The sequence below is a fragment of the Parasteatoda tepidariorum genome, chromosome 1 (genome assembly GCF_043381705.1).
Source record: "Parasteatoda tepidariorum isolate YZ-2023 chromosome 1, CAS_Ptep_4.0, whole genome shotgun sequence".
Taxonomy (NCBI): domain Eukaryota; kingdom Metazoa; phylum Arthropoda; class Arachnida; order Araneae; family Theridiidae; genus Parasteatoda; species Parasteatoda tepidariorum.
In genome coordinates this window covers 53,357,058-53,384,483 of record NC_092204.1, presented here as the reverse complement: position 1 = coordinate 53,384,483, position 27,426 = coordinate 53,357,058, and the positions used below count along the sequence as shown (strand labels likewise).

Here is a 27,426-nt window from a genome sequence, read left to right as displayed (position 1 = left end):
AGATAAAACAAAGGAAAATTTCCGGCTATTGATAAAAGGGGGGAAAAGAAAATTAATAATAAAAATAACAAAAACTAAAAAAAAAAATGGAAATCTTGTAAAAAATCCGGAAAATTAAAGATATAATCTTTTCATCAGCCCACACGATTATATCCGCCAAAAAGAGTGCTTTTTGATATTGTATCAATATAGCCAAAGCAAAATATATCAGTACAATAGTGTGAGGAGCACTCAATTTTTACAAAAATTGCAAAAAATGAAATAGAACACAATAAGTAAAAGTAGCACGTGAAAACAGAAAATAAAATGTAAGGAAAAAACAGAATAAAACATAATCTGTAAAGCGAGTAGCGAAATCAAATGAATTTACATGAACCGAAAATCTTTCAAGAATGATTTAAGATATTATCGTAACAAGATTGCCAAATTGCAAAATGTGAAAACAAAAGCGCAAATTGAGATAAAAGCGTAACTAGAGGAGTTTTGTTTTAAAGTGCGTTCTTACTGCATTACTGAAGTGCGTTTGATTTGCTAGTTACCAAGGATGGATGTGCGCAAGGTAATATTATACTGGATAATTTAAAGAAGTTGACTATAATTTAAAAAAATAAATATTTATTTAAGAAAAAAAAATAGAAAAGAGAAAGAAGCATGAATTGCCTGTTTTGCTCATAATTTCAGCCACGGATTTGCCCGAAATGGATTTGCACATGGAAAAATTTTATAAATTGACAAAGAAAACTTTTTAGTAATAATCTTTTTTTAAATAAAATGTTTTTAAAAAAATATTTTAAATTAAAAAAAAAAACTGGATAACAGAATAGGTTGAAGATGTAATCTTGTTGTTGTGGTCAAGTTGCATGACACGCACACACACACACAAAATTTTTAGTATTTTTATTATTGCTAATAATTCCATAGTATAATTATTATTTAATCTAATATATTATTTTATCTAATACAATATAATTATTATGATGATGTGATTTTCTCAATTATTTTTCAGTATTAAATCATTAATTCTTTTCTGTTAAAAAACAGAATAATATTTTTTTAACAATTTGTTTAAATTTATTCATAATTTTAAGTTACTTTCATGAATACATAAATACATAACATTCACAAATAATATATACATAAACATAATATAATTTATTGGTTTTTATGATCAGCTCTTGTTCATGTTTTCATTTCTGCCCAACATATTGCTCAGTTTTGTTTAGCTCTTTGTTGCCAATGCAAAAACAGAAATTTTTATAGATATATGTGTCCACATATATTTATGTGTTTTACATGATATAGATAGTTATAAAAATGTTACTAAGTTTACTTAAATGTTGTCTTCTTTATAGCAAATATTAGTACATCTCATTTATTACAAAGAAGTTCAAATCAGAGAGGAAAGTGGAAAACAGAATCTCTTGCAAAAAGGTTAGAACATAACTTATACATGCATATTTTTTTAAAGGCATTTTTAGTTTCTTATGCTGTTTTGAATATTTGAATTTTTTTATTTTTTTTAAATAAACTTTATTTTGAAACTGTTTGTGATTGTTTTTATTATTAAAATTTTAGCTCAACTGAGGAAATGTACAACTCTATGATATCTAATTATGAGAATCGCTTTCAAATGGCCTTTAAAGAAATTGAAGAGTATAGGCTAAGTTTGCATTTCATTGAGCAGCAATTGGAAGCAGTTCTTTCTTCTGTTGGAGTAATGTTTTTGTAATAGACATTCTAGTTAGTATTTAAGAAAATTTCTATTTGTAAATTATTTCTATTTGTATTTAGGATAAATTATATCAAAATGCTTTACCTTGCTTAACTGCTATTTTGAATGGAAATAATTTTAAGGAGGAGTTAGTACAGAAATTCAGTGCCATGTTTACACAAGTGCAGCAGATAAGTTAGTTGATTTTTAATTTCTTTCTTTTGTGAACTTAATGTACATTATATGTGTGTTATATCTCTCTTTTCATTGTGCCATTATCCATCTATTTTTACTAAGAAATGAGGGCAAGCAAAAAATTATCACATCTGTTGAATGACTTGTGCTAAAGTAAATGTAACGCCCTGATAGTTAAGTGCATACTTAATTAAAAAAATATATATATATTATTAAAAACATTATTTAAAATCACAAATGGTAAAAAAAATTTATGTTTAAACCTATGCACATTTTGGTGTCACAATGGTACATCTTCATCAGCAGGATGAATGGTAGGGTTGATAAAAACAGAGAGATTTGATCTAACAGAGGTTATATGTCCTACTAAAGAGTTAAAGGTGTCGATATATAGTTAAAGGTAAAACATTAAAATAAATCCAAATCTTTGAGAAATATGGTATAGCAATAAGATCATTAATAATGAACTTTTTGTCTTTGGTATAGAAACCAAATCAAGGCATGAAGCATGAAACTCTTTTGTTAATGATCTTATTGCGACACCGTATTTGAAAATCATTAGGTCAATGCATGAAGTTTACTTTATATGTAGACCTGGATTTTCAGAAAAGTTTCTACACCGTCAATAAATAAATTAATAAACTATGTTGTTAATGATTTTCTTGCTGTATCATATTTGCCAAACATTGGGAAATCATTATTTTTTTACTGTTTTACCTTTAACTGTATATTTATCTCTTTAGCGTGATATAAGCTCTATCAGATTAAATTGTCTCTGTTTTTACCATCCATGCCATTTATCCTACTGATAAAAATGTACCATCTTGACACGTGTATAACTTTTAATAACAAAAATTACTATTTGTGATTTTAAACCTTGTTTTTATTGAAATTTAATTTTTTCAGGAAGACTTGCTCTCGTAATTTTATAAAATATTATAATTGTCGTCTTATGTCTATTACAACTTTCAAGTTTAATTTTGTCCTCGGTCACTGCTCAATTCTTTTATTATAAGAGGGGAAAAAAAGGAAAGAATTAATAATAGAGGAAACCCCCTCAGTCCGACTGTAATTAATTTGCGGAAAATTTCACCGTGTTTTAAAAAATGCATCTCTTCATGTCTATTATAAGAGATAATGCTAATGGCAAGAATTTTAAAAAAGCAGTGACTGAATTATTCCAACGGACAGTTAAGAGCATCGTAAGAGATCTATAATTAGGAATTTATCAAAAGATAAAATAGCCAAAGACAAAGCCAGCCTACATTATTAATATTAAATTTGAAATAATTTGGCTGTAGCGTAATCACCAATAAGATTGTGAGAAATTAATATAACCCTGTAACTGAAGCATTTTTGTGGTTAGAGAAATAACAGCTTAAGGAATAAAGAGTTGGAAATAGATTTTGATATTAAATTTAGTTGTGCCAGTGAATTAATGAGATATACATTTGTATTGAACTAAAAAGTTAGCCCTTACATTAATTGTTAAGAAGAGAAAAAAAATGGATCAAGCGAGTGATAATTTTCTTTTTATAAAATGTGATAAAATTTAAATAATTAGTTCAATTTAATTAAAATTTGATTAAAAATGGTTATGAAAATTAAATTTATGAAATTTTGTAATGCTTATAATGGCATCACAGTGCTTATATTGTTTCTCAAATTTTAAAAGCGATTGAATGAGTTGAGTAATAATATAATTAGAGGTTATACTTTTGTATAATTTTAAAATGCTATCTGTATTAAATTATATTTATTTTAGTTGCAAGCAAAGTTAGTGATAACAAGAATTTATCTGAGGAAGTGGAAACTTTAAAATTTGAGATACTGAACCTGAAAAGCAATGAAAACACAAATATTTGCCAGGTATGTATACCTTTTACACTTGTATCTGTTTACTTTCATTTATTAATTTAACCAGATTGAATTACTAAACAGCTATTAACGATCTTTTAATTTTGCTGTTGAAAATAAAATCTTTTATGCATTTATTTCAACTAAGGTTATTTAAAGCACATTTTTTCCCTAGTGTCTACCATGTCCATATGATATTCATCTTAGATAATATATAATATATCATTCGGAAATATTAAATTACTATGCTTTTATCTTTTATGCCAAAGGTGGTTTTTTAAGGTCGGATCTGGCAATTATTGTTTTTCCAACTTGTATTGATCAGAAAGACTGACAACTTTAGACCCAATGGCGTGTGAAAGTGGAAGGAAATCTTAATTAAACAATCAAGGAACAGTCAAACTCTCTTAACAAACCTTGGCTGACCCCATAAAAACATTTGCAGCAAATTGGTAGAGTGAGAAGAGTATGTTATTGGTCTTTGCAAAATCTGTCCAAAGAAAACAAGGTTAAGCGGTCTACCACGTGTAGCTTATTGCCTCAGCAGTTCTCTAGAAGGGTATTTTTCAATTGCTGATCATTTGAGGAGAAATATAGGTACTTGATAAAAATCTAAAATGCTAAAGGTATAGGCTCTCTCTTAATGCCACAAGGAGCAGCTAAGAAAAGTTTATATACCAAAAAAGTGCTTCTGTGTGTGTCTGGGGAAATATTTGTGATTTTTTTTTATTTTGAAGTGCTGAAGCCTGGACAAACAGTAACAATTATTGTAAATTATTGAATTGAGTAATCTTTACTTAAAAAGTGTATTGCAATTGTCAACATGCAAGAGTTCCACAATAAGATTTTACAAGATTTCAGTGCACTAGGGGAATCCTGGAAAAAATTTATAAATTTGAGGATAGGTATTACCTCACTCGCCTAGTCAAATCTTTCAAATACATCATGTCACAATTTTGATAGTTTCCCTATATAGGAAAGGAAGAAAATTATATTCATTTACTGTTTTCCTATAATTTGTACATTATTAATGTTTATTGTTGTGGTAGTGCATTTTTAATTGATTCTGAATTGTGATTGGGCAGAAGGAAAACCATCCACCTGACGAATCATCTTTATCAAATGATGGAAGAATCTGTAAAAGTAAGGAAGACAAAACTGTGAGTGAACAAAAAGAAGAACTTGCTTCAACTCTTGCTCAAATTAAAGAGGAGGTATTGTAAAATTTTATTAGAATTTGTGTTGGATGTAAATTGAGTCAAAATTACATTTACATGGAATTTAGTATTTGATTTTTTAATCACACTGTGTTAGTTCAATTGTTTTTGTCAGATATCCTAAGTTTTTAAAATTCATTATCTTTATGTGCATGTACACAATACATTTTTCTTGAGCATCGAACATCTAAATGAAATCTAACTGTTATCCAACTGTAGTTGACAGAAAATTAAACTAATCTCATGAATAAGAAGACATAATTCCATCATAAAGGTTTTTTTTAAATATTATTATTTGTTGCCTTAACTTTTAAGTAAATTTAACATGTCTGTTTATAATGAGTTTTGCAGCTTAAGAGGAAAACTAAAAGACAGCACCAGTATAAAATGTTACAAAACAAAAAAAGTTGTTTTGAAATTCTATCTTAAGTATGGTGAAATGTTCCACAAATAGATCATTTTCGGAAATACTTTCAATCAGCAAAGGTTCTTCTAAAAGACTGGATTGGATTTCAATGAAGTGGAAATTTTAATGAATGTATTCATTATTCTTCATTGAATAAGATTGTGAAAATTTAATTATTCATTAAAAAAATTACATTTAAAAAAATCTATTATAAAAAAAGCTACTTAATATCAAAGGAAAATATCTACAAAATTAAAACATGCATTTTAAATGATTTACATACTAATAATATAAATACAAATTAAAATTTCATGTAGTATATAAATGTGAAACACCAAAAGTCTATTACTATTCACATACTTTTAACTTTTCATGCTCAACGTTATTAAAAAACCTTTTCTGTTTAAAAATTCTGAAAGTATAAAAAGTGGTAGTAACATAACTCCATTAATTGCATTTGCTAAAGTTATTTTAAAAAAATCATATCTACTATGCAATACTCTTAATTAAGAAATACACATTTTGAAATGAAATTAATCAACTACAGATTTTTATTTATTTTTATAAACTATAGTGGTTACATGCAGTATTTTTCTAAGTAATTTAAACAAAACCTTGCTAATCCTTTAAACAGCACTCTGAGCTACTCTGTAAAAATGTACCTCGACGCACACTTTAAACTCAATTTAGTGTACAATCTGGTTACTTTCCTTCCCAGAAAACCAGTTTTCCTCCATGTTATTCAATGGAAAAATTATGCTTGTCAGGGAAATTTTTGTGCATATTTGTACTAGTAATGGGAAGTTAAAGATCTAGCTATTACTTTTATCTTTCTGAAAGTCTTTTATTGAATTATATATAATTCCATAAAAACTAAGGTTAAGACTTGTTATTTTTAAATCAAAATTTCCCTTTTTTCTGTGTTTAAATATTATATTTTCGGTCATGGGGGAAAGAAACAATTTCAGTTTTTCTTAGTTTATCTGAACTTAGTATTTTATTTTATTGTTTTTGTTAAAATAAAATTATATATTTTATTTTTTATAGAAATCAAAGCTTGAAGCTCAAAAGTTAGTCTTGATTAAAAGTTTTATGAAGCAAAGTTCATCGAATAGCCCAAAATGCTCAAACTCAGTGCCTTCTTTTTGTGTTTTAACAACAAAAAATGGAGTTACATCTGTCCCAGCTATACATCAGCTAAAGGAATGTCTAAGTTACCCAGATAGTATGGCAAAGTAAGTACTACATTATTTTATGTTCATTGAATTACTTTAATTTGTGTTTCTAAAACATTGTTTAATGCTTTTTGATTGAAGTTTCCTGTCAAAGTTTTAGCTACTTGTACTTAGTCAAAAATACAAAGAGATAGTCTCTATTTTAGTGTATATAATTTTGTGTCTGAGGTTTTTTACTTAATTGTTCCAATATGTACTTTAATGTAGTCAAATTAAAGATTATTTTTAGATGTTTTATAATCTATAGTAAAAGAAATAGGATTCAAACTAACAATAAAAATTTTGTTAGAACCACTTAGGTATTCATTTCGTGGTCCAAAAACTTAATATGGTTGACAAACTTGAGAAAAAAAATTGAACTTTACAATTACATAATTCATGTTATGATACACATCAAAAATTAGTAATTGTCATATATAACACCCTGAAATTAATTAAGTTCATTACTCCAGAATTATTGAAGATTAATATTAATTAAAATTAATGGGGGGAAATATTAGTAAGTAGATTCAACCTAGAGATTAAAATGCTGGGACTAAATAAATATGGAAAATTGAGAAAAAAAGAATTAGCAAAATATTATATTAAAAATTATTTATTTAAAAATTATGAAATTTTAAGAAAAGTAAATTTTAAAAGAGTATAAAATATTAATTTATTGATGAACAATTATTCTGTCATTACATGAATGCAAAGCACAGCATAACATGCAGATTTGAAATTTAAACATATAAATTAAAAAAAATTTGTACCAGACACTTCCATTTATTTTATTTGAATACCATGTGTAGAATAATGAAATTAGTATAACAGAATTTTTTTTTTTTTAATGCTTGGAATTCGATGCAAAAAATTACTTTTCATTACTATTTTATAAATTCCAAACATATTTCAAGGCGAAAAATTGAGTATGGTTTAGCAACATTTGGCTGCGATTGTTGTCATACTAGACTGAACCCTAAAAATAAATCACTTTTCTTTGTTGGTGTTATTTCTAATTTATCTATGGCATGCTTCAAAGAAACAACTCTGATTCTTTAGAATAATTCATGCAAATTTAACTTTCATTCAAGTCTATCATTTTGATAAAAATAGATACTACAGTAGTCCTCACTTTATGTAAATTTTTTTTAGCACAATGACTTTAATAACATTAATTGATCGACAATTAGAAATGAATATATGTAGCGATAAATTTTCAAACCACAGTCTTAGAGCTTATTTGAGTTACCTTTACCAGTTTTATTTCATTTGCTCTCTTTGTTTTTATTTTGCCTAATGAGACCATCAGAGTTTCTCAAAATTTTGCAAAGTAGAGATGAGAAATATTTCATTGTGGTACAGCAATGCGTTGACTTATTTTTGGTAATCTTTCATATAGATTTAAAGTGTTGAAATTTTTTTTTAATGTTAAATCTCTTCCCTTTGTGCTATCCATACCATCTAACCTTTTGCAAAGAAGCAGGCATAAAATGCTTCATGCTCAATCTTGGTTCAGATAAGAATGCTCTTTTAAGACGTTAAAATGTTCATGCGGTATTGACAGCTGATCACCATATACCAGTCTACCTTTAGTTAAAAGCGCATCTAAAGTGAAAGAGGAAGAATTCTCATGCATCGAATTAATAGCGCAGGGAAGGAAAAGGTTCCTTCTAAATTACTCTATTGAATTGAGAAAAAATTTGACCATAGTATTTTAATAACAATAAGCGAATTACAGTACAGAACCCGTTATCCGGAAATCGGAAAACTGAAAAACCGGAACGAAATTCTATAAATTTTCCCGCCATTTTTTTTAAAAAAAAATTTTTTTTTCCTCACAGGATTTTAGGTTTTTTCTTTCTTTTTTGATAGATGTTTACCTTACCATCATTTTGCAAATAATCATTAGTGTATTCCTTCATCGTTTTTTCTTCTTTTTAAGATTTCTTCTTTTAGGTTTTCTTCTTTTTCCAAATATTTATTTTTTTAGTTGGGTTTAACAATAAAAAAAACGGCTTTTTGTAGCGATTCAGAAAACCGGAAAAATCATTTATCCGGAATAGTGATGGTCCCGATCGTTCCGGATAATCGGTTCCCTACTGTATTAACTGTGGCAAAATTGAGCAGAGACTGCTGTATAAATTTTTTTATAATTAAAACCAAATGCTTTTATTTAAATACTATATCCTTTTCAATTTCCTGATTTTTGAAGTAGTTTGTTTTGGAAAAAACTCTAAAATATTTTTAGAAAGAAAGTGCTTCTTTAAAAAGCTTGCTATAACAGTATTAAACTTTTCTTTTCATATTCTGAAATATAGTACTGTGATAAAGTGTTTTAAACTGAAAATTTTAGATCATTATCCCCACTTTGGAAAGCAGATCTTTCAACATCATTACAAAGTTCGCCTTCTACTTCAGTATTTGAAGATAGTCCCTCATCATCTTTTCCAGTATTTACTTCTCCACCGATACTAAATGATGATCTTCCTAACTGGGCTCGGACTGTGAGGAATACTTCAATCTGTGAAGAGGATTCAGTTAATTTAGAAGGTTTTGCAGCTGAAGGGGATGTTATAAAAACAGACAATATATCTGCTATTCAGTCCTTTGAAGAGGATAACTTGGCAAAACTGAAAGCTGCTGCTGAGGACATTGAAAGTCGTAGAATTAACTTTTTTGCAAAGGGAAAATGATCTCCATGTTTTGTTTGGTTATATTTAATTTATCTTTGGTGTACTTACATTTGTAAACTGAATACAATGATCATACATTTTAACTATTTACAAAAATTTTGCTTTCTTGTATTGTTGATATCATTCATCTCTACTTAGTAATCTCATATACCAAAATATTTTTTCATGTGCATTTATGTAAATAGGTCTGAAAAATTGAATATGTACAAGCTAAATAGTTGAAATGACTCCTTTGCCAGTATCAGCATTCACTAGTGCAATATGTAGGCCTAAATTAGATGTGTAAATTATATTTTGAGGATTTTTTAGTATAACTATTCAAATGATTTACGAAACTTCAAGTTCATTTGCGTAAATAATATTGTTTGATATATTTTTATACATATCCAAGTGCCTTTTTTATGAAACACATTTCTAGCAGTCTTTAATAGTTTTTTTTTTTATATTTAAAAACATGAATAATTCCGATGAAAAACTTAATTAATTATAGTAAATGCATTTATGTAAATTGGTCTGAAAAATTGAATACATACAAGCTAAATAGTTGAAACTGTTGCTTTGCTAGTATTAGTATTCATTAGTGCAATGTGTAGGCCTAAATTAGATGTATTATATTTAGAGTACTTTTAAATTTAACTATGCAAATGATTTATGAAATTCTAAATATATTTGCATATTTAATAGCATTTTAAAATTTTTATACAAATGCTAAGTGCCTTTTTTATGAAACATTCTAGTAGTCTTTCATAGTTTATCTTTTTATTTAAAAAACAGAATTAATTCTGGTCAAAGATGTGCATTTTAATGTATTATGTCTGGTATAAGTAGTAGAAAAGTTATTGTATCTCAAAATATTTTCTAGTTCAGCCTAATGATGACAAGTGCTTTGTGCATTTATTTTATGAATATCTGTCAATTTATTGAATTCAATGAAATATATTTCCCTTACGCATTGTTAAAGTTAACTATATTTATTACAGAGCATCTATTATTTTTCTTCAAACTTATAGGCTAAAAGTGCTTTCAGATCTATCACTAAAATTGCTTCTCATTATTTTTGTGTTAGAATAATTTATTAAAAATTTAAAAAGTGATATGTTTGTAAATATTGAGTTGAATTTCAAATAATAGTCCATTGTGTCTATATTTTATCTATTATCTTTAAAAAGATTTCTAGAAGAAAATCTTTAGACACATTTATTTGTCAGTTTTACTTCTGAATTTTTCTAACTTTAGACACCATACATGATGAGAACATCATTTTGTATTTCTATTGTTTTAGTTTTATTTAAATATTGCATATTAAATTCATTATCTACATTTAAAAGTCCAATTTTTCAAAATATGCCATTTTACTTTTCTGGGTAAAGCTCCAATTTTTACAAAATAGACAGAAATAGTTTAAAATTTGTTTTAGATTTGTAGTAAAAAAGTCAGTTAGTAATAGAAACTTTTGTAAACATTTACAAAACAAAAACTTTTAATATATATATGTGAGTTTTTTTTAAATAAAATGTAATCACTGGCTATATATAAGTATGAGTAAATGAAGCACATATTACTGATAAAGATGCTAATTTTTATATAAATCATATACAAGCTCCTTTTCTTATTTGACAGATAGATTTTGCAAATTTTTGTAGTTTTAATTAAGAATGTAACTGCAAAATCAAAAAGCTTAATCGGAATACCTATTGTCGAAAATCTTGAATGATATTTTTTTGTAATAGTATAAAACTATTGCTCAACAGCATTTTAAATTTAATATTTCAAGCTTCAAATATCATTACTAATGTTCTTATATTTAATTAATAATAAGAGATATATATTCCACTTTTGTAATTTTTTTAGTTGGTTTAAAAATATTTAAGCACTTGTTAAATGTGCTTTATTTTATAACAAATAATTTATTTTTGCACGCACCGTGATCAGTTAATTAGCTTTCTTTCTAATTTTTGCTTAAAATATTTATTTCAAAATTTCTTTTTTAATAAAATATAAAATTTCTCACTGTAATTCGTTTTAAAATATTTTATGAATCAGAAATCCAATTGAAATTGAGGCAAACATTATGTTAAGTATACTTTACTACTTTAAGTATACTTTAATTACTTTAAATTAATTGTAAATTAATCTTTACTCTACAGAATTGCTTATGTCTTATTTAAGTATATTTTCTTATCATTATTGCTTACCGTAGTTTTTTGATGATTTGAATATGGTTTTTGGTGTTTGGTTTGTAATGTTTATGCTTTTGACGGTAAATGATTTTTGATGTTTGTTTTGTCAAAAAGTTATTCTTAAAAAATATATGTATATAATCTGTCAATTTGCTCGTTGCCTTTGATATTATATTCAGTTATACTTAATGAATTTACTTCCCTCATTTTTGATTCTGATTTATCGAATTTTGACAGTCAGTTTTATTATTTTCGTATAATATTGAATAGCTTCAAAATTGCTGGGATCTTCAATTGTAATCTCATTAGATAAGTAGACGTTGTTCATCTTTATTTAATTCTGAAACTGTACTACATTTTCTAATTTTATTAAATTGAGTTTTGATATTTGGTGTCGAAGTGCAATTGAACTCTGAATCTTCTGCTACCTCATTAGGCCGAATGTTGTATAAATTTAGACTAAAAAAGCTTAAAATGTTAAAAGTTATAAAAAAAAAATTGTAGATTGTGCATACTGGTTTACAATAGCTCTAGAAAATTACTTTATTGTATTTATAATGTTTTGTATTATGTTTTGTATTAATAATAATTGTACAATTTTTAGGATTATAAATTAATATCTTCTGCTGTTTCAAAGATAATAAATTTTTTACATTAAACTTTTCTAGTAGGATTATATCTAAGTGAAGTGTGGTATATATACACATTATTTATTTTATTTATTTAAGATTCGAAGTTGATCCGATATTGTTTAACATCTGAAATTTGGTACATTTGAGGAAGCTCAAGATTTTAAATTATAATATTTATGTAATTACAAACATTGTTAAGAGTTGATAATTTTTAAGTCCTGTCGCAAACCAATCTTACATTTCATAAAATCCAAACATTTTTATAATTTTATGAATTTTAAGCACTTTTTTTCTCGTTTTATATTTATAACTTATGCCCCATTGGGAATTTAGCAGACATCAATTCAGAGTTATAAAATATTGCTTGCTTCTAAATAATGGTAGTTGGCAGTTTTAATGGATTTCAGATACATAAGACACTTTTATGATTTAGATACTTTGATTTTTTTGGGCCCACCTTAATGCATTATTATGGCAAAATTATAATTCGTTGACTTATATTGTTTATTCCCAGAATTTGGATCAAGTTTTTACTCCTGTAAAAAGTAAAATTTACAAATCAGGAAGAAAAGAACCTTAGTTTACAGCAATAATGAGATTTACACTTTGATGTATCACATATCAATACCAAATTTTATACATTTTAACACTCGTATATTTTAGTTTCATGTTAATTATTAATTATCATAACCCCAGGAGAGTTATGATAATTTAAGTTATGAAAATGTAAATTGTGATCATACTGTTCAGTGTTCCAATTTGCTTAAACAACTAATAATAAATTTTTTTTATAAGAAGGGGACGTTTTCCATTAAAATCAAAAATTGTGCAAGCTTTGAGACATTTTATATCCCTAGTGATTAGAAAGAAAATTGTAATATCTTAAAACTAATTCTATAATGTTAGTACATTAAGATGTGCTAACATAGTGAATATGCATAACAATTTTTTCAAAAATGTGATCAGTAAAAACTTGCCATTTCACATTTTGATTTTATATGCAGCATTGCCAGATAATTGATGACTAATATGTTCAAATATAGTAAATTTTCACCATTAATTAAAATTTGAGAAATGAAATTTTTGATCAGTCCAAATTTTTATATGATGAGTTTTTTTTTCTTTTTTCCCCTAGTTATCTGAAATTGCCAGTAATTCAAATTAGCAGACAAAACCACTAAAAAAGATTTGAAATTTGCTTACTGTATTTATACTATGTATAGTACTGCTTCTAAATTCATTTGTATTTATCTCTTTTTTGTATTAGTTTGTGCTGAGCTCTGTATTGTATATTAGTGTTTAAAAAAAAGAATTTGACTTTTACGCATACAAATTCAATAAATTAGTAATGAAACAATAAATTGTTTCCCCCCCCCCTATATTATCACTTACGACTTATAAAAGAAAAATAAGTTTAAATCAATAAGTGAAAACTATGCACAATTATGATTTAAAAATTAGTTATATGTTTATTTTCAACATTTTATAGAATATATTAAATTGATAATAAACTTAAAACATAGTTTGGAAACTGGTTTAATAATCAGATTTACAAGTTTAAATAACAAAATTAGAAATTATCTAAAAAGTTAGGATTTTTTAAATAAATAACCTTAAATCTCAAGTAATTATGCAAGAACCTATTTTTTTCTTACTCAAATATTTTTAACACCACAGCCTAGTTCAAACCAGTTATTATTTTCTGATATGCTTTTACGTTATTAACTCAAAAATTTTCTTTCAGTTCCAGATTGCAAGTCCATATTTGTACAGCAATTACTGATTTCACATTTAACATAACTCATAAGTATTAAAACAAGATTGTTTTTACAATTTTCTTAAATTACTATTTTTTTTTATTTTTTTTTATTTTTACCAAAAATCGCTTTATGAACTCAAGCAAATTTTGGCTACTAGATAAGGTTTCTGTAAGTGATGTACTTTAGGCTTTTATAGAAATTTTTTTTTTTGTCACTCAAATATTTTTAACACCACAACCCTAGTTTAAACCAGTTAATATTTTCTGATAAGCTTATATGTTATTAACTCAAAAATATTCTTTCAGTTCCAGATTGCAAGTCCATATTTGTACAGCAATTACTAATTTCACATTTAACATAACTCATAACTATTAAAACAAGATTGTTTTTACAATTTTCTTAAATTACTATTTTTTTTACCAAAAATCACTTTATGAACTTCAACAAGTTTTGGCAACTAGTTAAGGTTTGTGTAAGTGATGTACTTTAGGCTTTTATAGTACATAGTACCCTTTATTTATTAGGTATACATCAAATGTAATGATATTTATTACAATATTGTAATAAAGTGAAATTGACAATTGTATTTATACATATAATATTTACACAGTTATTTACAAGTTCCTTTTACAGTTAGTTAGCAGCAGCTACTTTTCATAAATTGCTAGTCGAGTAATATACATTATGAAATATATTATCAACTATTGCAAGGTTAAATAAATTTCTAAAAGCAAGCTTAAAATTAATTGGAGATAAATTCCATGTGAATTTTATGGTTAAAGTTAAACACATTTTTGAAAAATGTCTTTGTTCGTTTTGAAGCGTACAAATATTGTCGCAAAGTATGAGGACATTTATTGCTTTAGGTAATGTTCTTATTATTTATCAAGACAAGACAAAAGTTGACTCTTGGAAGCACAAGTAGTCTGTTTCTGCAAATGGCAGTCATCAGCAATACAGGTTCTTTCAAAAATATTCAAGTAAAATAGAGCAATTGAAGGTCTTATTGTGAAATGATGACAAGGTACAAGAAAAAGTGTGGTGATGGTGGCTCAAAGATTGTATAATTCTGTAACTTAGTTTCTTGTGTAATTATTTATATTTAACCTTATTTTTAGTTCTTTCCTTTAATTATATATATATATATATATATATATACATATANTTTTATGAACTATATATATATATATATATATATAGTTCCATGAATTCTTGTTAAAGTTTAATTCAAAAAGTTTATTGGTCACAATAATTGCAAATTAATGTGTAATCCAGTTGTGACCAAAAACGTTTTCAAAATAACTTAAACATTTATGAGAAAGGCGAGATTAAAGACATTAGAACCTATTTGATTTTCTGGGGAAAACTGAAACGATGTGAAATTAGAAAAATACTTGTATTAGAAATATACCCAAGTCTCATTCGGATATCAAACTGATTTTGATGTCTTTGGGCCACCTTCTTTCAATGATTTGTAAGATTCTAAAAACGTTTTTATTTTTACTTAGTTTAATTTTTGATTTCTTATGTTCATACTTTTTAATTTCATTTTTGAAATGAATTTTAAATTTATACATAAAGATTGCTGATTCCGAAATACTCTGTAATATAAACTGAGCCTGTAGAAGAGGATAAAATAGACTTTTAACATTATTTAAAAACTGGGCTTGTTATATTACGTTCTTAAAAAAATTTCTAAATTGAACTGGAAAGACTTGCCATTGTTTCACAATAAATCCAACAATTTATACTGCGCTGATGAAAAATTGCTCTGCTGGCGGGAAAGAAGTTTGTTTTCTGGTAAGTGTGACTTGAGTCTTTTTGTGTAGAAGGTCTTCTCTCAGTCTTTTCACTTCGAACTCTGCCTGAGATCTTAGCTGAAAAATATGGCACGTAAATAGTTGTAGAAAGTATATGCAATATAATACAGAATTTATTAAATATTCTGGTATTCTTAAAAAATTATGGCTTTAAATGATGTAACATTAAATTAATCTGATGAAATTGAATTATTCAAGATTTTCAACTGTAGTGGCGAAACATTTTATTTCATGTTTTATAACTGGCGTTAAACAGTCTACCCAATTCTGAGTTTACAATTATCAATGTTCAACTCCATTGCATTTCAATTTTGAACTCAACCCAGAAGACAAGGGAGTTCCTGAATCAAGCATTGGGATAAAATAGCATTCACGAAGGATTTTTTGATGGAACTACTCGCATTTGCGTTACATGGAAAGGAAAATACCGAAAACCTCACACAGTTAGCCCAACGGCTAGGGGACTCTTAACTCATTATCCGTCTACCTCTGAGTATGTTATATGTTAGCTCTGTGTTCGGTGCGAACGGGGAGCAGAATTTGTATCTACCAGCCAACTCTGGTATTCGAACCTGGGTCACCACATTGGAAGGCGAGCGCTCTATTCTCTGAGCTACCGTGTGTCTAGAGGTAGAGCATTGTAAAAAACTAATTTTTTTTCAAAGCTCTTTTAAAAAAATTTTAAACTTTATTTATTTTATTTTTTTTGAAAAAGAAGGTGAAACATTTAGCCTGTTTCTGAAGACCTGACTAGCCTGTTTCTGAAGATATTGTTTTTATAAATGGCTATATACATCACCTAACCATAATCAGGTCCCGTTTTTCAGGACTATCATTTTTAGCAGCCACATAATATTAACTCCAGTTGGACAATGCCTGAGCAGGTACCACTCTTTTCCCACTTCCACACCACAACCGACGAGAAGACTATCGTTGTGTTGGAACTTGCTGCCAGGGCCCGACTTAGCCTGATTGGGGCCCCGGAGCAAAAACTTCTTTGTGGGCCCCACGACTTCTGTAATGAAAAACCGAACTTTATATGAAGGTATTTAAATTTTTTACCTCATTATAGATAGCAAAAACATTTACTAGAACCTAAAATAGCTATGCAGTCCCCCCCCCTACAATGGTCAGATGACATATCGTTCTGTCCATTTTATTGATTTTCTGACTCTTCTATGTCCATCATGCAGTTTTTTGATTGTTAACTTAGTCATATTGCTGCGAAAAAATTCATATCTTTGCTGACATTAGAGCTAAATTCAGCTAAAATTTCGCAACTGCGATGGCTCAATTGAGCCAATCAGAAGGTATTGTATCGCATTTTGTGATACGTAAAAATACAGGCTTTTGATTGGCCAAATTTGTCCATCGTAATTACGAAAATTCAACTGAATTCCGCCCTAGAAAGCCATGGATTTACAAAATATAGATTGTATTCATATAATAGATTAATGAAGAAGCTAACATAAAACTGACAGATTTAGCACTGTACTGATATTTTGTTTAAAAAAAGTTCATTAAAGAAGGAAACTTAAAATAAACTTTCTATTCAATTTAGGGGCCCCCTCTAATGTGGGAACCCAGAGCAACTGCCCCGTAAGCTCCTGCCTTAGTCAGGCTCTGCATGCTGCATATACATGCCAGTTGCTTAGTCAGCATCCAGAATCAAACTTACGACCTCTGTATCTGCACCAGTGAAGTGAGCGTGGCCTTCAGAGCGTCTATAAATGACTATAAAAAATTAAAAATAAGTGTAAATAAAATAGCTCTAATCCAAACTATTTAGGGCTGATCTTGATTAGATTACCATAAATTCGTTTAGTTGTCCTGTGTTTTGTAAATGTTCTGTAAGTCCTTACTAGCAGTCTAGTAAGTTTAAATTTTCTTATTAGTTATCAAAATTTAAATATCTTTAATTTTATATTGATTTAGCATTTTAATTTTGAATTTCTTTTGTTTAAGGAAGGAAACAAACAGTACCTTTGTTTCTGCATTCAATCGAATTGTAACAGACTGGAGACGCCTTCTCAGGTCCTCAACTTCTTGTAGCAGGCGCATAATCATGATTTTATAGCTGGTCTGTAACAAAAATAATATCGCTTTTAAATTGCAATTTTAATGATGGTATTCAAGTTTGATTGACACGTACTATGAATGGTCGCTGAGATTTATGTAAAAATATAAAGGGAATACAATTATGTTTTTCAAAATCTTTATCTATAAATAGTTTTTTTAATAACGTTCTATAAAATTTGTTGAAATATAAATGTTCTTAATAAAGGTCTTCGCGAAATTAATTTTATGAATGGGTATTTAATTATGGAAATTATTTTAATCCTCTCAAAGTGTTTTTACTATTTCTGTTCACTGTTTTGCTGCGTAACAAATAGTTTTTTTTTCAGTTATTTTAATTGAGAACTGAGTGTATTGAAGCGATTTGTACAAAATTGTATATTTTGAAGTATAAAATTGTCTGTACATGCTTAACGTTCAAACATCAATTTTACTATTGTTAGATTATATTCTTATAAAAAATTTCATTATTAATTCGGCTATTTTATAGATCTTTTCTTAGTCTCATACAGCTGCTATTTTAAGATACTTTGGTCGTCATAGTAATGGAAAGTATTAAATGACTATCGCTGCTTTAAATTATAAGTAATTATATAGATTTTCATAGTATTGACTCAAAACAAAAATAGTACTTAATTTGATGGACAGTCTTGTTCCTAACTAAAGTTTTATTTAAAGATTTACACGTTTGAATAATGAGGTTACAGATTCGGTAAAATCCATCTATATTTAGGAAAGTCTATAACTGATGTAAATACCGTATTGGTTAATAATTCATTATTTAAAAATAGAAATCTGGTATTAGTATTGATCTTTAATTATTGCACTAAAATCCGTAAGAAACTGCATTTCTCTCACTAATAGTTTAACGCATGCTCATGAAAATTTAATTTCAGTACATTTTGATTTACCTTCTAATGAAATTGATTTGATGTATTTAAATAAAAAATAGTTCTTAATTTTTTAAGTACCTTTTTGGAAGGTTTGTGTGGTTTCGAGTCAGCATCCGTCTTGACGCTGACCAGCATGTCTTTAACAAGTTTCTCGAGTTCCTGCCTTAGTTTGCCGCAATGGTCTTCGAGTCGAGGTGTTGATTTCTTTACTTCCATATAACGCTTCCTCCATTCTTCACGAGCTGGATAAAATTCTATGTTTAGTTTTTCTTGGGCTGAAAAACATTTTATGCTTGCCAATTAACATGCCACACTATTTAAAGTTACAGGTTACAATATCGTTAAGTTTTAGATTATTTCGTGTTATGGTATTTACCCAAAATATATTTGATTTTATTTTTATAATCAGCGCTGAGTTTACGACTATCAGTGTTCTACTTCGCAACCTTGTAATTTTGAACTCATCCCGGAAGACAAGGGAACTCCTGAATCAAGCATTGGGAGAAATTTGTGTTCGTGTAGGACTTTTAAACGGAACTAACCTGCATTTGCGTTACATGGAGAGGACGAACAAGAAAACTTCGATTGGTTATCCTGACTGCAAAGGGACTCTTAACCCATGATCCTTCCACCACTGAGGATATTTTACGTTAGCACTGCGGTCGGTGCAAGTGGGGAGAAGAATTGGTATATACCAGCCACCGTTGGGATTCAAACCTGGTTATTTCATTAGGAGGTGAACGCTAGATCACCTGAGCCACTGCAGTCCACCCAATATTTGTTATGGTAATTTATAAAAAAGTACGAATTTAATTCGTTATTCTAATCTGACTGTTTCGATCTTTGATCTTATTCATGATGATTTGCAGAATAATTTACATTATGCTATTTCTTTTTTTTAAAAAATTTTTTATTTAAACATATCTTGTTAACATTAGTTTTTGAAAATAATAATCTAAATTTATATTAAACTGTATCAGTTAATTTTTTGGGTCGTATTGCGGAATCAAATCAACAGATTCGGTTAAAAAAATTGAAATTAATATATTGGATTCTATAGCTTTTTCTTTAACATCTGGCTTGAACCATGAAATGATTCAAATCAAGAGAATTTGATAGGACTGTTTCAAATAATAATAGGATCACCAGTAAATTTTGTCTAATCGAAAAACCTTTAATTAATCGATTCATTTTAAAGAACTTACGAGGAGCTGTGGATTTGTATATTTAAAAAATCTTAAGTATTTAACAAATTCATTTCAGTTTTCAAATGAGCATTTGAACCACTGCATTCGATTTAAAGAACCTGAAACCTTTGTTCACAGAGCTCTGTGAGCAAAGCCTGCCTTAACGCCCATAAAAAAAATTTACTTATATGTAAAATAAAAGAATTTGAAAATTAACTCTGAAAAGTTGTTTGAGGGACTCTCTCAAGTTGGGACTTAGAATACTTGCAAATACCATAATTCTTCTTTTGGATAATTTGAATCAAATAAGAACACCAGATAGGTGTTTCTGATTTTAATCGTGGTTGAAGTTAATGATACTATAAATCTAGGTCGATAACAATGTTTATTATCAGTAAATATGTACCGTAAATAATGTCAAATTAATGTGATGTATATTGCGTTATTTTTGTACTACCTTTTCACTGGAGAAAGTCATTAATAAGAATGAAAAATTTCTATTTTAAATTTATAACCGGCTTTAAACTGCCGGCCCAATTCCAAGTTTACAACTTTGAATGTTCAACTCCGTAGCCTTGTAATTTTAAACCCAAAAGACGAGAACTCTTGGAACAAGTATAGGGACAAACTAGGAAGATTTTTTGATGAAACTAACCCGCATTTGAGTGACATAGAGAGAAAAACCATGAAAGCCTCCCACGTTAAGGGAATTCTAAACCATGATCTGTCCAGCACTGAATATATTTTTCGTCAACACTGTGTTCGGTGCGAATTGAAATCAGAATTCGTATCAACCAGCCACCGCTGGGATTCGAACCTGGTGTACCTCATTCAGAGGTGAACGCTCTATCTCCTGAGCCACCATGACTCAAGATTGAAAATTGAGTGTTACTGGAGTGAATTTATAATTGTTTTCTCTAGCACCATGTCAATGTGTTATTTCAAGACAATCAGAAACTGCGCATACTTACTAGTTTCATTTGTTTATTATTAATAAAAGAAATTAAGTTGTACCGAAATCTAATTCTTTGAATCAGCGTTTGTAAAATTTTAAGTGATGCTATTGAAATATAGGCTGAAATATAATGATTTATAACATATGATATAAATGTGTATGATCATATTAAACAGGGCTGCGTAATGTCTGGAATTTAATGTAGTTATTGACTGGATTTAATGCAGTCATTGACTGGACACTAAAGGACGAAAAAACTGGAATGCGATAGATTTCAATGAAAATCTAGAGTACCTTCATAACGCAGACGATATTGTATTGTTGTTTTCCAAACCTAAGGACATGAAGACTAGAAGAAAGAGCGAAACAGGTGGGATTACAAATTAATACGAAACACAGAATACTGAAAATTAATAGCGATGAAAACTATGACATATTTATAAATGGAAATAAAATTGGACCAATAGGACACTTTTACTACCTTGCAGCGAGCGTGACTACCGAGGGAGGTACTAATCAAGACATCACAGCAAGAATTAAAAAAGCACATAAAACTACCAAGGATTTCGAAATCACCTTAAATACTAAACTCAATTTACAAATTTTTAATGCTTCTGTTGAATCTGTTTTCTTATATGGCAGAGAGTCACGGAAATTCGGAAAGCAACAAGGAAACAAACTCTATACTTTTCAAACTAAATGCCTTGGACGAATTTTAAAGATATACTGGCCAAATAAAATCTCAAGAAACAAACTCTTCTGTAAAATAAAAGCTAAACCCATCACAATAAAAATGAAAAGACGAAGATGGTCCTGGATAGTACAGATGTCCCCAAAAGACCCAATTAGAACAGCTTTGACATGAGTGTGGGATGGAAAATGATAAAGAGACTGACCTGAACTAACCTACAGACAAATGATTATAAAGAAAAGAAACTTTACGGGATGGCCTTGTTGGGGGAATGCAAGGGAAGTGGCTCTTGACAAATGGAACACTATACTTGTGGCCTTGTGCGTCACCTGACGTAAGGAAAATTAAATCAAGTAAAGTTTATGGTCAAAACATCATTATTCATCAATGATAGACTCTTTTAAAAGTACAATATCTGTCACCTCTGTCTTTTGAAGAAGCCTTTCTTTTCTGTAAATCACGTACTTTCTGCAGGAGAGCATCCCTTTTCAGTTCTCTGAGCCTTCTCTCTGCCCTCAACTCTTCAATTGAAGATTTAAGCCTTTTCACTGTTAAGAAGGTAAGAAAGTAAATGAGAAGTTATTAAGAACTGTAATTTTACTTTGTGATGATAAATTTCTGCTAAATATATCACAAAAGAGCAAATAGAAATTTAATTTTTTTTTTAATTTTTTATAATTGATTATGTAATCAACTTTATGTAAACATCTATACTAATAATAAAATAAAATATTCAATCGTTTATAAGGAAATCTAAAGGATTATAATATTTTTTGCAGGAATTTTATAGGCTAGCTTTTTTTAATAATTAATAAATTTAAATTTACATATTACTCAAAACTAAATAATCATAAGCTTAAACAAGTGTTAATTGATGATTAATCACATAATTGAAGGTTCATTATAAAATCGAAAATATCTGCTTAAAACGTCGAAAATAGTTTTCTGAATGATCAAAATATAAATGAATAAAAAAGAAAACTAGTGAAACAAAAAATTGTTGCTTTGATTAGGAATTAGTTAATGTTTTTTTAATGCGTTGTAATTTTGTTTTTCATAGTTAAGCAAAAATCTTGTAAATGTGATAATGTGTCAAACACGTTGGATAAAACTTCATTGTAATAATCTTTTGAACCAAAGCGTAAACAACACGTGCCATAAAGGCAGTATTTTTTTTTTCTGATTCGTACCTAGTTAAACTAATCATTAAATTTTAATTAAGCACTGAATAATGAAAAGAGATTATTTCGCTTAATTATCTGAAAAACTACAATGCATATTTTGATAATCAAATTCTAAATATCAATTAAATCTATTCATTAAAGATAATGACTACAATACTAAGAAGAACTACAACAATATTCTCATGCTTCATAATAATATCAAAAATACTCTATCCTATTATAGCTGACAAAATAAATAAATATCATGCATACATGTATCAAAGACTACTACTACTCAATTAAATTTACATCAAACTTCAATTGAAAATACAATATGCTCATTCACTACAACTACGGGATTTTTTAATTCAAACCATGAAGTCCAAGAATAAAAGCATTCAACTACAAATAAACAATCATGCTAACTATCCAAATAAAGAAAGGATTAACTTTGTGCTGTATTTATATAAAGCTAAACAATGTGAAAAGAACACAATCTATAATTTTGGTTTTATAATGAAGTGTCGAAAGACAGAATAAAAGGCACTGTGTTCTTCGCGTTCATTCTGCGTTTCGACATTTTAAGAATTTTCACTATAGAACCAAAATTATAGTGCGTCTGTTTATATGTCCTTATTTGTACTCTTTTTCACGTTGCTTAGATTTATGCAATCATGCTAGTTATGGATCTTCCGTCCATCTTACTTTCAGGATCAAGTTTAGCTGATTTGTAAAAACTGGAACTTCTAGGCATTGGCGTGGCAGCTCTTAATAAGGGCTTTGCAAGATCCTCTTCATTTTTCACGTCAGAGCTTCCAAGTGTGTCGATGCTGTTGCTGTCTTCTTCCGAGGCAACAAGTTCGCCGCTGTGGAAGCCTTCATCAAAATGGTCTCTTGTATTTTCCTCCGAATTTTTCAAAGAATCTCCTTCTCCTTGAAGAAGTTTGATGGGATCCATTATGATGTCCTCATTTCCCATTTTAGATTGAATACTATCATCAAATGAAAACTGGCTTCTTGCGGAATCGTGCTCACAGACATTATCCCTCAAAAGCTGGTCTATAACGTCATTGTTATCGCATGGACATTCTTTGTAAGAATGTTCTTGGTCATCTGTAATGGTTTCGCTACTTAAGTTCTTTGGAATATTTTGAATGTTCTCTACATTCGTTTCGGACTCTTTAAGAGAGTCAATTTCGTCGTTTTGTTGGTTTTCGGTACTTTCTGGAACAGTCTCTGAATTGATATGATTCTCACTTAAGTTATCCGACAAGACAGTAATCTTACCTAAATCTGGAGTTGGCGTGGGTACTGTTATACTAACATCTTTATTTGCCTTTGAAGTTTCGCTTGGTGGTCTTGGAGGCGGACTGTTGACAATTCTTTCCGATTCCTTTTCCACATCTAATGTTTCATTTTTGCTCGCTCTTTCTTCGACTAGTTCTGTTGGACTCTCTCGAATTGATTCATTCAGTTTCATAGAGTTGATTGAGGTGGACCTAAAACAAAAGGCTTTAAATTTTCAAAGCTATAATGTTCCAAATTGAAGAATATATATATATACGAGGATTATTATTTTTTTCAAGGTCCGATTAGTCGCTAAAGGAAAACTTCGGGGAAAATCTGCTAGGTCTGTGCGCAAAAGTCTTGCTCTCTGTCCGTAGTTAGCCAGGGGAAAGCGTAGATTAGAGGTTATAATTTTTGAGTACGTATGGAGCACGTAAACATGCTTCGAAAAATAGAGTCTCCCGCCAAATGTGAATTGCGCTCTGTCATTCGATTTCTGCATGCTGAAGGAAGTAATGCAGCTGAAATTCATAGACGATTGAGTAAAGTGTACGGAGAACCGTTCACGACTGATAGCAAAGTGCGGAAATGGTGCAGGAACTTTGATCCTGGACGCACAGATGTTCATGATGCAGGCGGTCAGGGAAGGTTATGCTCAACCTATAATCATGTTTTGCGCGTGGATCAGGCGATTCGCGGAAATCGTCGGTTCACAATTTCTGGGTTGAGTGAATTGCTTCCGGAAATTTCACGGTCAGCTCTCTATACCATTGTGAGTGNGAGATGAGACATGGGTCCATTATGAAACTGAAGAAATGAAAGAGAAATCCAAACAGTGGATGCATTCTTACTCCCCCAGTCGCAAACCAGTGAAGTTCAAGCACACGTTCTCCACCAAAAAGTGTATGGCTACAGTGTTACAGTGTATTGGGACAGTAAAGGTGTTCTCTTGGTGGAATTTATGCCACGTGGAGCAACGGCTCACTACAGCTTCGTACAGCAAGACTATTCAACGTCTTTGAAGGGCAATTCAGAACAAGAGAAGAGGAATATTGCCGTGTCCTTCTTCATGATAATGCGCTGCTGCACACTGCAGTTGCAACAACGATCCTCCTTCAAAGTTTTGGATGGGAAGTTTTTGATCACCCACCATACAGTCCTGACTTGGCTCCCTCAGATTTTCATTTCTTTGCTCGCATGAAACTCTGGCTGGGAGGACAAACATTTTCCACAGACAACGAGCTGCAAACCAGCTTACAGAATTGGCTGAAACTACAGGCGACTGCTTTCTATGATGAAAGTATTGAAAAATTGATATCCCGGTACGACAAATGTATGAATTGGAACGGCGATTACGTCGAAAAGTAGCTTAATGTTGTATCACATTGTTCCATTTAAAATTTTCTTGATTCTGGATTTTCCTTTAGCAACCAATCGGACCTTCAAAAAAATATATATATATATAATCTTGTTAGTAAGGTACTGTACCTATATTTAGAAGAAGACTTTCCGAACGATCTTTCCTTTACTCTTGGTGTTGGTGGACGAGTGTTCCTCTGCCTAAGTCTTTGTAAGTTTAGTTGAGTTGGAGTTGACTTGACAGAAGACATTGCGTTTCTTTTTTCAATCCTGTCCAAACTAAGCGTTCGCGGTTTCTGATTAACTGTTGAAATAATATTTCCCCCTTGGCTTTCACTAAATGATTCAGATGATGTAGGATATTCTGTAGGTGAATCTAAAAATATGATCTCAAATAAATTATTCCACAGTTTATTACAAACACTATAAAATTATTAATTTAGTAATGTAATAAGATGTATTAAAAATTTTCGTTATGACTCACAAATTTTTGTTTTTAGAAAAAATAATACCCAGGCATGAGGCACAATCTTCTTAAACTTATACTAAAGTTTGATGAGCAGTGATTATCACTCCCGCCTCTCTAAGAAAAACGAGCGTCCATTAAAAGTGTCGTGTGCACTACTGTTCGTATTTTTGCATAACTAAAAGTTAATTTTAATTGATTGAATTTGAGTGGTAGCAACATCATTAAAAGAGTCGAGCAGTGATTGCCAAAATTGCTAGTAATTTGAATTTACTGTTATAGACTTGAATAATCTTTTAAATTTCTCGCTTAATCTTTTTTTTTCTTCTTCTTTTTTTTTAAATAAAAGGTATGAACATGCAGCTCGTAAGAATACTATGAAATGACGAAAATAATTGTAGCTCAGAAAAAAAAAAGTTATTAAAATATTTCTCCTTTGCATCCTTTAAAAAGGACAATTACTTTTTCAAAAATGAAAAAAGCAGTAGTTCTGCTTACCATAACATACTAACAATATAAACGTTTATAATTAGATTTGACATAAGGTGCATTACTTTCTTAAACTTAAAGTGGTAGGTAACAGAAAGAAATATCCACTTGGCATAAATTAATAGGCACTACCACTTTCTTCGAGTAGTAATTTTTCAAATAAATACCGCTTTTTTGAGCCTGGACATAAATGGATTAATAAAAATCTGCTGATTCTTACAAATGTATTGTACCTGAATTATTGAACAGTGTGTTTCTGGATAGGACGCTAAGAGACGCACTTCGAACGGCAGTGTAGTCACCTTCTTTTAGGTAAACTTCTGGTTCTTCTGCCTAAAAATACAATGCAATTCTGTATTGTGAACTAAAGGGATTCGAATAAGTTTAGACGTTAGGTTGGAAATAAAGATTACGAAGAATTTACTTACGTAAGGTGGTAAGAAACTTTTGATTTTTAGTTCCAATTCTTGCTTACATCTTACCTAAAATAATAGACAATTAAACGAATAAAACTGTGAACATGTGCAAACCATTGTGCCATTTTCCTTAAGCAAATTATCATTTCTTTAAATCAAAATGTAAATGTCTTTAAATCAAAATGTAATGTCGTTAAAATGTAATAAGGTATTCAGTTGAAGTGTATTTCAGTTCCTTTTTAGAAAAAAAAATACGTGATCATCACCCTTTAAAAAGGCTCAATTTGCAATGAAGCATGGTTCAAAGCGTAACATTTTAAAAAATGATTTATAATTAGTTGATAATGTCTTTAACACTAAGTTTATACGAAAATAGTAAAATATTTTATAGCTGTCGTTTTTCTTTTCCATTGCGTATGTATCTAACAATTTGCGACCCCTCATGTGGACAATTTTTCGACTTCATCTTTCATTAAAATTAAAAATATGTATTAAGGGAGATGATTACTGAACACACTCTGTTTCCATTTGACTCTTTAAGCATTTGTAAATGTTTGGGAAGAATAACGACCAAGAAATAATGCTACTTACGCTTTGGCTGTAGAACACAGTATTGAAATGATCTCATCTGATCTGACCAGTTACGAATGATCGACAATAGATTCGATTTTGCGAAAAGACGTTTGCCACACTTTCATTATTAAAAGGGGAAATAAAGGCGTATAAAAAAATATCAGAAAAAACAGTCACTATTAA

General features: G+C 29.2%; 2 protein-coding genes across 3 annotated transcripts in view; one reads left to right on the top strand and one right to left on the bottom strand.

Moving 5' to 3' along the window:
• The window catches only part of LOC107445002 (afadin- and alpha-actinin-binding protein A), a gene marked incomplete in the record, with an annotated part of 22,534 nt that extends 10,399 nt beyond the window's left edge, over window positions 1-12,135 (top strand). Inside the window, 7 exon segments of the mRNA XM_071180363.1 lie at window positions 1,353-1,431; window positions 1,576-1,714; window positions 1,792-1,906; window positions 3,672-3,775; window positions 4,849-4,977; window positions 6,434-6,621; window positions 8,957-12,135. Coding sequence (XP_071036464.1) covers window positions 1,353-1,431; window positions 1,576-1,714; window positions 1,792-1,906; window positions 3,672-3,775; window positions 4,849-4,977; window positions 6,434-6,621; window positions 8,957-9,296 — 1,094 coding nt within the window.
• A 2,907-nt stretch (window positions 12,136-15,042) lies between these two features.
• LOC107444998 (spermatogenesis-associated protein 1-like) overlaps window positions 15,043-27,426 on the bottom strand; it is a 100,799-nt gene continuing 88,415 nt past the window's right edge. The window contains exons 4-11 of one of the 2 annotated variants that reach the window (XM_016059297.3): window positions 26,683-26,736; window positions 26,488-26,587; window positions 25,429-25,675; window positions 23,359-24,152; window positions 21,913-22,038; window positions 18,736-18,932; window positions 17,672-17,770; window positions 15,043-15,745 (exon numbers count right to left, since the gene is read on the bottom strand). In XM_016059297.3, the coding sequence (XP_015914783.3) occupies window positions 15,614-15,745; window positions 17,672-17,770; window positions 18,736-18,932; window positions 21,913-22,038; window positions 23,359-24,152; window positions 25,429-25,675; window positions 26,488-26,587; window positions 26,683-26,736 (1,749 nt within the window). In that variant the 3' untranslated portion in view covers window positions 15,043-15,613. The remainder of the gene's footprint in view (window positions 15,746-17,671; window positions 17,771-18,735; window positions 18,933-21,912; window positions 22,039-23,358; window positions 24,153-25,428; window positions 25,676-26,487; window positions 26,588-26,682; window positions 26,737-27,426) is intronic. The other variant, XM_071180358.1, reaches the window with a different exon arrangement.